General features: G+C 51.3%; 1 protein-coding gene across 2 annotated transcripts in view; it reads right to left on the bottom strand.

Annotated features, from left to right (window-relative positions):
- CCDC88C (coiled-coil domain containing 88C) overlaps window positions 1-13,084 on the bottom strand; it is a 146,067-nt gene that overhangs the window by 31,266 nt on the left and 101,717 nt on the right. For both annotated transcript variants that reach the window (XM_023205478.3, XM_023205479.3), the window contains exons 14-20: window positions 12,592-12,729; window positions 10,025-11,095; window positions 6,775-6,902; window positions 4,945-5,086; window positions 3,605-3,793; window positions 2,345-2,506; window positions 278-555 (exon numbers count right to left, since the gene is read on the bottom strand). In XM_023205478.3, the coding sequence (XP_023061246.1) occupies window positions 278-555; window positions 2,345-2,506; window positions 3,605-3,793; window positions 4,945-5,086; window positions 6,775-6,902; window positions 10,025-11,095; window positions 12,592-12,729 (2,108 nt within the window). The remainder of the gene's footprint in view (window positions 1-277; window positions 556-2,344; window positions 2,507-3,604; window positions 3,794-4,944; window positions 5,087-6,774; window positions 6,903-10,024; window positions 11,096-12,591; window positions 12,730-13,084) is intronic.

Below are 13,084 nucleotides of genomic sequence, written 5' to 3'. Positions count from 1 at the left end.
CCCCAGACCCCGCCTCTCCTCCAGGCTCCACCCCTCTCCACTGGCCCAACCTCTCCTCCAAGCTCCATCACTCTCCCTCAGGCCCCACCTTTCCCACAGGTCCCACCCATCTCCTCCAGGCCCTCTCCATCTTTCCTACAGGCTCCACCCATTTTCCCCAGGCCCCGCCCCTCCCCCCGGGCCCCCCGATCTACCCCCGGCCCCACCTTTCCCCCTGGGCCTGCCTCTCCTCCGGACTCTACCCCTCCCCAGGTCCCCTTCCTTCCCTAGGCCCCACCTCTCCCCGAGCTCCTTGTGCTCCAGCTCCAGGTTCCGATGCAGCGTCTTCAGGCAGCTGTGCTGGCGGATGAGGGCCTCGTACTCGGCCGATTGCCGCTCGTGCAGCGTGCCCAGGTGTTCGTGGTCCTGCAACAGGGCCTCGTAGGCCGCTGTAAGCTGCTCCTGCTGCCTCTGCAGGCTCTCGTTCTCCGTCTCCTTGGCCGTGTGGTGGTTCTGAAGCAGCGCGTACTGCGCGGTGAGCGCGGCACTCTGGGAGCTCAGTGTGGAGTTCTCCACCTGCCGAGAGGGAGAAGCGCGGCGTGGCGCAGGCCCCACAGTCAGCGAGGAGGGCTGGGGAGCAGATCAAGTGCTCGAGCAGACAAGAAAATAGCCGGGACCTTCAGGGCAGAAGATCCAGAGGGTACCCAGGACGGCTGTTCCAGAACTTAAGGAACTGCTGTAGGAAGGAGACTAAACCACATAGACGGGCACTCAGAGGGTGCTTCAGTCCTGAGCCACTCGCCACAAATGTGAGCTGCTGGGGCAGATGATGTCCTTTTCTTGGATAACTCCCTTGGGTGCTGTGCCCTCTTTGATAATTTTTTAAAAACCTCTTTGCAGCTGGCTGTGGTGGCTCAGGCCTGTAATCCCAGGACTTTGGGAAGCAGAAGCAGGAGCATCACTTGAGCCAAAGAATTCAAGACCAGCCTGAGCAACATAGTGAGACCTCATCTCTACCAAAAAAAAAAAAAAAAAAAAAAGGTATTTTTACCTTAGCTGGGCATGGTATAGTCCCAGCCTATAGTCCCAGCTGCTTGGGAGGCTGAGGCAGGAGGATTGCTTGAGCCCAGGAGTTGGAGGTTATAGTGAGCTATGGTTGCAGCACTGCACTCCAGCCTGGGTGACAGAGTGAAACCCTGTCTCTTACAATGAAAACAAAACCTATTTTCTAGAACAAGTGGACAGAAAATCTGTAAATAAGGATATAGAATACCTGAACAGTACTATCAACCTACTTAACATAATTGATATTTGTATACCTCTGCATCCAACAACATCCAAAATCACCAGAAACTGAAGAGAAGGGAATATTTCCCAAATAATTTTACGAAGCCAGAATTACCCTGATATTAAAACCAGATTAAGACTGTAAGAAAAATCCAAAATAGTAAGTCAATATACTATTTTCTTGTTAGCAGAACAAATTCCAATTTCTTTGCCAAACAGTTTCCTGTTGATTGTCCTTGCCCCATAAGTTACATATTTTCAAACTTTTCTCAGAAACTGCAATAAAAGGCCAGGTGTGGTGGCTCACACCTGTAATCCCAGCACTTTGGGAGGCGAGGCGGGTGGATCATTTGAGGTCAGGAGTTCAAGACCAGCCTGGCTAACTTAATGAAATCCCATCTCTACTAAAAATACAAAAATTAGCCAAGGCACAAGAATCACTTGAACCCGGGAGGCAGAGGCCGCAGTGAGTCAAGATCGCACCACTGCACTCCAGCTTGGGTGACAGAGTGAGACTCCCATCTCAAAAACAAACAAATAAAACCTGTAATAAATAAATAATTTTCCCACAGTCTACAAGCAGTAAATGAAAACAAGGATCTGAAGTGGCACACAATCCTAGTTCTACTTGATGCTCTCAACAGTCTGGGAGCCTCTTCATATCCTACACTTCCCTCTTAGAGATTAAAAATTTACATTAGCTTAAAAAGAAAGAGTTCTGCCAGGTTCTACCGTAAAGAAATCTGGTTAACTTTGTTAAACCAAGCTTAATCCTGAAACCTCTTTTCCAAGTCAGTCCTAATAACACCTCAAGGAAAAGACTGGAAAACATGGACAAGAATGCAAGTAAAAGGAGAGAAATGAAACTTTCGCCCATGCAGCCATTTTCTCAATCACTAAAAATGGCTTAAAAACTATCACCCCCTTCACTGATCACTGTTTGCAGCGGGTCTATTAACAAAACCCCAAACTGCTCTGTGCTTCAATCTGCTGCTTCTTTTGAGGAGTCCTAACGCCCCCAGTTGGTCCCCAGGAGCCACCGATAAACATCCCGCGGAGCGCTGGGAGCCCCGCTCACCTGCAGCTTGGCGGTCTGTGTCTGCAGTGTGGTGTTGTGCTCCTGCAGGAAGGCGCTCTGTTTCTGCAGTGTCAAGATCTGGCTGCTGAAGGTCACGTTCTGGGTCTCCAGGTGCTGCAGCTGTTCCTTGAGCAGCTGCTTCTCAGCCTGCAGAGCTGCGTTCTAGAAGATCGGGAAGCATGAGCCAATCAAACTCCAACTGGGTAAATGCTAACTGGCCACAGGTACTTGGGTTGTAACGAACTCTCAAAAGTTGAGGTTTTGGGAGCCAAAGCGAGGGTCTGCTGGATGAGGGCAGTGTATTTTCTCTCTTTGAAAAAGATAATCAGCAGCAATTTTTTTTTTAAAGGCTACACATCATGGGGACACTGCCTGAGACCCAGGTATGTAAGTGGGAGGTGAGTACATGCTGGAGTTAAAGCCACTTCCTTTGTCTCTTTAATGCTTTCCTTTGTTTTCTGTTGAACACCTTAACAGTGCATTTCTGTCTCCCATTGACTCCAACCCTGAGTATCTCACAGGACAGAGAGTCAAAGCCTTAGGCTACAGCCTTACTCAGAGGTGACAGCAAGTAGAATAAGGTGCTTCACGTTACATGAGATTAATAAAGACCATGTTAAAGTTTGCCACCAACTGGGCTAAGGGCCAGGACCCCGTAGTCTTTTACTATCCCTTATTAGCATGGGGCTTTGGATCAAGTCTCTTAAATTCTGTTTCAGCTTTATCATCGATCAAATAATGAAAATCACTACTCTGAACTTCATAAAGTCATTGTTGAGAATCAAAGTCAGAGGTACGGACATGCATTAGCAGACTTTTTCTAGCAAGGGCCAGATAGGAAATACTTTTGGGTTTGCCAGCCATGGGGTTTCCATCTCAACCTAAAGAATCACTGTCACTGGAGGGGAAGCAGCCACCGACAACCTGTAAACAATGGGCCTGACTATCTGCTAATAAAACTTTATTTACAAAGGCAGGTGGGGGGTGGAGTTTGTCAATCCCTGGTACTGGGCACTGAAAGACACAACACTCCAGGAAGAGGCTGAATTGCCATGAAGACTGTGTGTGCCCCTGATGTGAGAATCACTGAAGGGACCTCGAATGAAGAAGAGGCCCCGGGACCTGCAACTCAAGACGTGTCCAACTAGATCCGGCTAAATCTCCTGTGTTCTTTACAGCAATGACAAGTCATCAGTGGGACTACTGATAGGGCAGTCTCTCTCTCTCCCCGATGGACCATGCCCAGGCCAGCCCACTCACATTCCGCTCCAGCTCGATTGCCCGGTCCTTCACTCGGAGAAGCTCCATGGTGGCTTCCTTGTGGCCGGGCCCCCAGGCCTCCTTCCCCTGGTGACTGGCGGCTGTCTTCCCCGCAGGGTGCTTGAAAGAGTTCTGCAAGTGCTGCCCCTCTCCCTCGTTCTGCCTGAGGGTCTCACACTCCTTCTTCAGCTACAGGAGGGCGTGACAATGAGCAAGGAGGCTTTAGGCAGAAGCAGCCTGGCCTGGAGCCCTGAGTGGCTGAGGGCAGCCCACACCACACCCTCCGCACTCCCCACACTCGCCCGCCCTGGTGCGCGTAAGCGAGACACGCTCCCTTTTTTTTGAGGGGAAGGCACCAACCCTCTGCCCTACACTTTCCCTTCCCTTCCACAGAGGACAGGGAGGTGGGGGCCTGCGACCCGTTCCTGCCTCAGTCCCTGCTTTAGCCACATGGCTTCCTGCTTTCCTGAGCCTCAGTTGTCAACTCCTTCAAACAGAGGTGAGGCTGAGGATACAGGACGCGAACAGGGACGAGGTCTCAAAGCCCCTGCCGGCGCTGCAGCGGCTTCATCCAGATTCCTATTCAATCCTGCAGCCAAGAAGCATGGCACATGTTCAAAACTGAGGCTGGAAGAGCGCATGTGTGGAAGGGGGGAGTGTGCACACCTGATGACCTGTGAGAGTGTACACGTGGAGAGCATGTGTCGGGTGTGCACACCTGTGTCTGAGGAGCATGTGTCTCTGTGTGGAGTGTGCACACGTGGCGGGCACATGTATAATACATGTGTGTAGAGAGCATGCATGTGTATGTGTAAGGAGCATGTGCATATGTGTTTATGGAGAACATGTGCATATGTATGTGGAGAGTGTGCATCTGTGGAGAACACACATCTATATGCATGTGGAAAGTGTGTTCACACATGTGACAAATATGTGTGCATGCATGCACCCAGAAGTAGACATGTGCATGTCCTCATGGGTCCCTGTGCACCCGTCTGTCTCATCAGAAGGCTCCTGTGAGACTCTGCAGGCCGTTGCTCAGTGCCCGATGTGCAGTTTCACGGAGGGCTCTCACGGGTGTTCCCATATCTTGCCTGGTGGACTTGGTGCTGCTCTAGGCCACTGCCCGCCTCCCTGCAGGCCTGTGACTCTGACTCTGGTTCTGTTTGGCCCCAGTGTGTGTGATTCTGAGGGTGGCTCCCTCAGTCACCCTGCGGCGCATCCACACCTGCCCTAGAAAACGGGTATCTGGGTCACCCCTCTGCTATACAGGTGAGGGGCTGGAAAGGGTGAGGCCGAGAGTGGGCAGCTGGGCCGCACAGTGAAACCTCCATGCTCACCATCTGCAGCTCGCTCTCTAACTGGCGATTTAGGCTCGCTTTCTCTTCCATCTGTGCTTCCAAAAGCACAATCTTTTCTTCTTTCATGGCTAGTGTTGTTTTTAATGCTGATTCATTTCTGCCCTCCAAAATCTTGTATTTTCTGGAAAACACAAAGATATAGTAGTATCGCTTATCTGCTTCTCCACAAGTTCCCAGTGTCCTCACTGCCAACACATCACTCCTTCCACTAGGCTGGGTTACGGAGCTGCAGCGTTTGGTCCAGAAGAACTCATGAGCCAAAACTCATCTTCCCAGAGCCCCTTGGGGGTTCCCTGGGTAGAAACACCTGTGACACCTTCAAAGGCGACACCACAGCTACAGTTTTACGGTCACTGTCTGAGGCAGGAATTATTGCCATTTTACCAAAGGGGAAACTGAATCTCAGAAAGGTTAAGCAATTTGCCCAAGGTCACAGTGCTAGGTTAAGTGGTAAGTCTAAGGCCTTTCCACCAGAGAGGACTCCTGCTAAAAGGCATGTGGATCTTCTAGGTTCCAAGTCCAGAAAAAGACCAAGACCTTGGATTTCCTTAAAACACAAGATCAGGACAAGCACAGTGGCTCATGCCTGTAATCCCAGCACTTTGGGAGGCCGAGGTGGGAGGATCACTTGAGGTCAGGAGTTGGAGACCAGTCTGGCCAACATGGTGACACCCCATCTCTACTAAAAAAACACAAAAATTGGCCGGGCGCGGTGGCTCAAGCCTGTAATCCCAGCACTTTGGGAGGCCGAGACAGGCGGATCATGAGGTCAGGAGATCGAGACCATCCTGGCTAACACTGTGAAACCCCGTCTCCACTAAAAATACAAAAAAACTAGCCAGGCGAGGTGGCGGGCGCCTGTAGTCCCAGCTGCTCGGGAGGCTGAGGCAGGAGAATGACATAAACCCGGGAGGCGGAGCTTGCAGTGAGCTGAGATCCGGCCACTGCACTCCAGCCTGGGTGACAGAGCGAGACTCCGTCTCAAAAAAAAAAAAAAAAAAAAAAAAATACAAAAATTAGCTGGGCATGGTGGTGCATGTCTGTGATCTCAGCTACTCAGGAGGCTGAGGCATGAGAATCACTTGAAACTGGGAGGCGGAGGTTGCACTGAGCCGGGATTACATCACTGCACTCCTGCCTGGGTGACAGAGTGACACTTTGTCTCAAAACAACAACAATAACAACAACAACAACAAAAATCCCAAGATCATTTAAGCAAGCATTGCAGGGAAAAACTCTAATAGTCTACTTTTTAAAAAACATTAAGAAGCGAGGCTGGGAGCAGTGGCTCACACCTGTAACCCCAGCATTTTGGGAGGCTGAGGTGGGCAGATCGCTTTGAGCTCAGGAGTTCGAGACCAGCCTGGCCAAAATGGCAAAACCCCCTCTCTACGAAAAATACAAAGATTAGCCAGGTGTGATGGTGCACGCCGGTGGTCCCAGCTGGGTAGTGGTCTCCAGCTGGGGCTGGAGGATCGCTTGAACCTGGGAGGTGGACATGGAGGTAAGCCGAGGTCATAACGCTACACTCCTACCTGGGTGACAGAGTTAGACCCCGTCTCAAAAAAAAAAAAAAAAAAAATAAGCTTTTTTCATCAGACAAAATCTCCTTCCACACCTATCTGAGAACCTCAAGGAACAAGAGCTGGAACAGAAACGACCAAGGAACTTTGGGCTCAAGGAACTGCGTGAGATCAGAGCCCTCGGCAGTAGAGAGTTCATGGCGGTCCCAGGGGAGGGTGAGGAGCCTGCAGACTGAACAGCGGAGGAAGTGCTCCCACGATGGGGAGAGGGAGAGGAGGCCCTCACGTGTCACTGCCGCTGTCGTCCTCCTGCAGCAGCAGCTCCCTGTTGAGGCCGACCTTCTCCAGTTCCTGGCTCAGCTTGTCCAGCTCACTGCTGAGCTGCTGGCTCTTCAGCTTCTCCAGCACCAGGTCCTGCAATGATGGGGAGAGAGCACGGGACAGAAGCTCAGCAAAACATGCAGGGAGGCCAGGTGCCAGCCCCGCCCGGGTGTGAGCAACTGTCCTCCCAGACCACGGCTGCCTCCGTGTGGAGCGAGGGGACTCTGAACCCCAGGGATGCTCTTCCCGAGAAAAGCCAATGAATGCACTTGTCCAGCCCTCCTGGTGCTGAAAACAACCAGACCAGGTGGCAGTATGTCAAGGATGGATCTAATATGTCACTTCTCTAAGTCATGTATTTGAAATGCCACTTATGTTGACCTTTAAGTAGTACATTTGATATCTGGTAATACGGCTGCCTTTTCAACAGAGAAACAAGTAATTAAATGCCTCTCGTAGACACTTTGAAACATAAAATGTGTGAAGAGGGGAAATATTTTATTTTAAACCCTGGATATGGTTTACTTTTCCTTTTTTAGAGACAGCATCTTGCTCTCTTGCCTACGCTGGAGTGCAGCGGTGTGATCACAGCTCACTGCAGCCTTGAACTCCTGGCTCAAGCGATCCTCCCACCTCAGCCTCCTCAGTAGCTGGAATTACAGAAGTGCACCACCACACCTGGCTAATTTTTATATTTTTTGCAGAGATAGGGTTTTGCTATATTTCCAGGTTGGTCTTGAACTCCTGGCCTCAAGCAATCTTTCTACTTTGGTCTTCCAAAGTGCTGGGATTACAGGCGTGAGCCACTGCACCCGGCCTTGGTCTAGTTTTCAAAACGTGGGTGTTGAATGCACGTCGGTGGTTCACTTCCTCCACCCCAGTTTATGTCAGCACCTGTTTGTAGCTCTCTTGGTAGTGACCGTTTTCTGCCCGGTGTCACAGTCATTCACATGCACGCTGAACCCTCCTACCAAATCCTCAAACCTGAAGGGCAGTGTGGCAGAGACGGTGATGCTTACCACCTGCTCCCCCAAATTTCCCAGCCACCCTGTATCAGCTGAAGCCAGGTCACCAGCTCTGGCAAAGGGGCTGTAGGTGGAAGTGACGTGGTTCACTTCCTGGCTGGAGCACAAAAGAGCCTATGTGTGACCTTCAGCTGCCCTTTTGCCTGCCAGGGCAACCACCCAAGCCTGGTGTTGAGACGGCAGAACCATGAGATCAAAACAGCCTGGACTGCTGGGTCAAGCAGGACAGACTCCCTGGAGGCTCCCCTGGACTCTGGTGAGCAAGAGGTAAGCCTTGGCTGTGATGAGCTGCAGAGATGCTGGGGTTGGCTACTGTAGCACAGCCTAAACCTACGCTAACCAGCTGGGGCTCTGTCTGCATTCATATTTTGGATCTCTCTCCCCCACAGCACACGGAATTGCCTGCATGGATGGTCAGTCATCTTTTTCCACTGTGGAGGCTGCTCAGTGTTCACCAAACCGATTTCCTTCTCTTGTGTGGCATGTGGCACCCTGTGGTTGGGTATGGCTGTGCTGCTGAGCCCGCCCATGCAGCGTGATCTTCCTCACTCTCTCTTCCTCCTCTACTCACCACATGCCGAGGAACTAGAGAAGGACTCCACTGGGGGTGCCCAAGCCTCAAGATGGCAGAAGCCAGGCGCCTGAACTGGGCCTTAAGTGCAGCGTTCCAGTGCCTGGCTTCTCCCATGTGGGCAGGCCCCCCACGTTAGACCCTACATGAGTGAGACTAAACAGGGCTGGGCCATTCAGCTGCTGAAGCCATTTCCCAGAGCAGCCATCTACTCACCCTGGAATACTAAACAAATGCCCAGATGGCCCACACCACACTTACCAGGGTAAAGACAATGTGGAATTCTGGAGGATTTTTATATCCCTCAAGAGACGAACACGTTCACACCCTTTGACCCTGTAATTCAATTTCTGAGAATATACCCTAAAAAATAGTTTGATTCATGAAGGTCTACGTGTACAAGGATGTCTAGTATTATTTAAAATAGTGGAAAATAGGATTCTAGGAAAAAAGGTGCTAAAATTTTAAAAACAAATTAAAAAAATACTTCAGCAAAGGATTCTAGGGAAAAAAGTAATAAAATTTAAAAAGTAATAAATAAAAATAAAATAGTGGAAAACACTAAAACAACCTAAACGTCTAAAAAATAATTACAGTAAACCTATAGGATTAAATATCTTGGCCGAGTGCAGTGGCCCACGCCTGTAATCCCAGCACTTTGGGAGGCTGAGGCGGATGGATCCCCTGAGGTCAAGAGTTCAAGACCAGCCTGGCCAAGACGGTGAAACCCCGTCTCTACTGAAAATACAAAAATTAGCTAGGCGTGGTGGTACATGTCTGTAATCCCCGTCTCAGGAGGCTGAGGCAGGAGAATCGCTTGAACCCAGGAGGTGGAGCCTGCAGTGAGCTGAGATTGCACCACTGCACTCCAGCCTGGGCGACAAAGCGAGACTCTGTCTCAAAAATAAGTAAGGGCCGCGTGCAGTGGCTCATGCCTGTAATCCCAGCACTTGGGGAGGCCAAGATGGTGGATCACCTGAGGTCAGACGTTCGAGACCAGCCTGGCCAACATGGTGAAAACCTGTCTCTACTAAAAATACAAAAAGATTAGCCGGATGTGGTAGCGTGTATCTGTAGTCCAAGCTACGTGGGATGCTGAGGCACGAGAATTGCTTGAATCTGGGAGACAGAGGTTGCAGTGAGCCGAGATTGCGCTACAACACTCTAGCCTGGGCGACAGAGTGAAACTCTGTCTCAAAAATAAATAAATAAATAAATAAATAAGACAAAATAAATAAATAAATAAATAAATAAATATCTTACAGCCATTGGGAAATTGTGGCTTTGAAATCTAAAATAATAACAAAACCCACAACATAATAAATAAAAACTGTAACAGCTCACCTGTAAGTATGACATTAAGCATGTGTCTGTACACACGAGGGAAAATGATGAAATGAAACAACCCAAACTATGAGGAACGAACCTCTGGGTCATAAGATTGTAATATGTGGTATTTATTGGGTTCTTAGACCTTTAGGGATTGCTGTTTAGAATTAGATAAAGCATTTAAGGAGGACACAGAATCTTACATCTCTCCTGAAACCATGCACTACAGAACCCACCACCACGACCACCACCTGCCAACCCCTTTACAGGGGCCGCCTGCGTCCACTCACCTCCCTCAGAGTCGTCAGCGTCCTCGCATGCACGGTGACTTGCTTGGTGAGGTCCCGGTTGTCCTTCTCCAGCTCCTTCAGCTTGCCAGCCGCGTCCCTGCAGCGGGCCAGCTCCTTGTCCAGTGCACGGCTCTCCTTCTCGACTGCGGACAGTTTGGCAGTGCTATCGTCCAAGACCGCGTCCTTGAGCTCCACCTGCTGCCACAGTCGCTTGGCCTCCTTCTCCAGCAGCTTCTTATCCTTCTCAAGCTGGGCCACCTCCTGCTCCAGGGCCTTCCTGTCCTTCTCAGCTCCCTCCAGCTGTGCATTGGCCAGTTGGAGGGCCTCCAGGTCCCGCCGCAGTGCCTGGCGCTCGGCCTCCAGCTCGCCCAGCTCATTCTCCAGGGTCTGCTGCTTGCGGCTGCTGCTCTCCAGGCTCTGCTGCAGCCGGAGGTTCTCGGCGCTCACGCTCTGGTAGCTGAGCTCCAGGCGCTCTGACTTCTTGCCCAGCGCCTTGAGCAGCTCCACATTCTTCCTCAGCTCCTCCTTCTCACGCTCCAGCTGCTGGTTCTCCCTCTCCATCTGTGCCAGCTTGGTACTGGTGAAGCGCATGGTCTCCACCAGCCTGCGCAGCTCTAGGTTCTCTGCGTCCAGCTGCTTGTTGTCACGCTCCAGGCCCTCAAGTTGCAGGGACACATTCTGCAAGGTGTCCAGAGACTTCCTCAGCGTCCGGTTCTCCAGCTGCAGGCCCTGGCTCTCATGCTCCAGGGCGTCGACTTTCTCAGTGGCCGTCTCCAGGGAGGTCACCTTCCTGGCCAGCCTCCCATTCTCCTCCTGGAGTCGCTGCAGCTCCCTCTCCAGCTTCTCCGCCCGCTCCCCCTTCTCCTTGGCCTGCTCCAAGTCCCTGTGCAGCTGCCGCTTCTCAAACTCCAACTGGCTGAGCTTGCCATTGGCCTCTGTCACTGACTGGTGGAGGGCTTTGTTCTCCTTCTCCACGTCTTTCATGCGGGCCTCGCTGCTGACCTGCGACCTTTCCCGCAGTGACCACACGGCTCGGTTGAGGTGGTCCTTTTCCTGCTCAAGGTCCTTGATCTGTGGGAAAACACAACAGGCACAACCCAGGCTGCTGCAGGAACCTATTTCAGTGACATGAACTCACACTGGGGGATGGGAGACAGAAGGTCTTGAACGGCGTCCTACCTGTGCTCAGACGTCTGTGTGTTCCCCAGAGGCCTGACAGACACAGGTGAGTGGGCACGGACACCACCACTTAGATGGTTCAAGTCCGAATACACTCAGAGCAGCCAGGATGATTTTAAAATGTAAATTACATCTCTCTTCCTCACTTAAGTTTCAGTGGTTTCTCTTGGTCTCTGGTGGCCAGGCCCTGCCCACCGCTGCAGCCTCTGCTTATACCACTCTCCACCTCCTGCTCACTACTCCTAGCCCGTCTAACTATGAACACTTTGCACATGCTGATCCCTCTGTCTGGAGTACTTTCCTCTGACTATCAGCCTCACTGGTTCCTTCTCACACTGGGGTCCAGCTCCCCAAAACATCCTGGCATGACGATTCTAAGGTGGCCATGCACCCCAGTATTCCTCCCTTAGCACCCTATTTTCTCAGTAGCACCCTCCTGAGGTCATCTTGCCTGTCACCTGGAAGTGTGCCTTCCTGGCTATGAGCAACATCTGGGCAGGGCCCTGTCCGTCTGTTTACCATGTGCCATTCCAACCATCTTCTCTGGGCTTTTTATGCCTCTATTACAGACGCCAAAAAGCTAAAATACTTGGGGCCGGGGATGGTGGCTCATGCCTGTAATCCCAACACCTTGGGAAGCTAAGACGGGAGGATGACTTGAGCCCAGGAGTTTGAGACCAGCCTGGACAACATAACAAGATCCCATCACTATTAAATTAAACAAAACAAAACAAAACAAAACACTAAAATACTTGGTACCCTGGCATTCTTTGCAGGCAGAGGTAGTCACACGTCAGTTCTGGCCAACGTGATGTCTATGGAGCGTCCTTGGAGGGTTTCCCTGTGCCGCTAAGCCCTCCACCTTTCTCTGCTTGTACCTTAGGGATGTGCAGCAGCCACTGTTAAGGCTGGCAGAGCTGTAGGCAAGAGGCCTTGTTCCTGATGGCATCCCTGAGCCACTACATCAGCCCTGGACTGCCTGCCCTGGGGCTGCTTGTAGTGTGAGGCAAATAAAACCACACGGGTTTGCCAGGATTCTCAGCTGGGGCACCACGAACATCTGCAGATGGAGTGTTCCTTGCCCTGCACACTGAAGAATGTGTAGCAGCAGCATCCTTGGCCTCTACCCACTCTACGCCAGGAGCACCACCCCCTCTCTTCCCCCGGGTCACGACAATCAAAAATGTCTTGAGACATTGCCAAATGTCCCTTGGGAAGCAAAATTCACCCCACCTTTTCCCACTGCCAGTTGGGAAACTGAGAATTGCTGATTTAAGCTGCGGCTAAGCTAGGTAACAGATAATCCATGCATCCACAATACAGTACCAGGAATGGCGGTAATCCTGGCTCTCCGTCTTGCAGGCAGGGATTCTGGAAGAGGCACCTACCTGCCTGGCTTTGTCAGCCTTCAGGGTCTCCATGTCACTCTGCAGCTGCTCCTTCTCTCTGATCAGCTCCTCACTGAGGGTCTCCAGATCTTGGTTGCTCTGCTTTTCTCTCTCCAGCTGGGTCTGTAACTTTTCAATCTGCAGAACCAAAAGACCCAGCCCAGTGTAGACGTCAGTCCTACGAAGTGAACCATGATTTAAAACAAAACGGAAACCTCTCACTCCCACAAAACGCACTAACGGGTGTTTTCTCAAGGGAAGACCTCCTGGCATCATTCTGTAGCAACCTCCCCACACCACAGCTGTCACTCTTAAGACAGTAAGGTCGGCCGGGCGCGGTGGCTCAAGCCTGTAATCCCAGCACTTTGGGAGGCCGAGACGGGCGGATCACGAGGTCAGGAGATCGAGACCATCCTGGCTAACACGGTGAAACCCCGTCTCTACTAAAAAAATACAAAAAACTAGCCAGGTGAGGTGGCGGGCGTCTGTAGTC

The sequence above is a fragment of the Piliocolobus tephrosceles genome, chromosome 6 (assembly GCF_002776525.5).
Source record: "Piliocolobus tephrosceles isolate RC106 chromosome 6, ASM277652v3, whole genome shotgun sequence".
In the NCBI taxonomy this organism is placed as follows: Eukaryota; Metazoa; Chordata; class Mammalia; order Primates; family Cercopithecidae; genus Piliocolobus; species Piliocolobus tephrosceles.
Note: the sequence above shows the minus strand (reverse complement) of the source record. Positions and strands in the feature narration are given on the sequence as shown.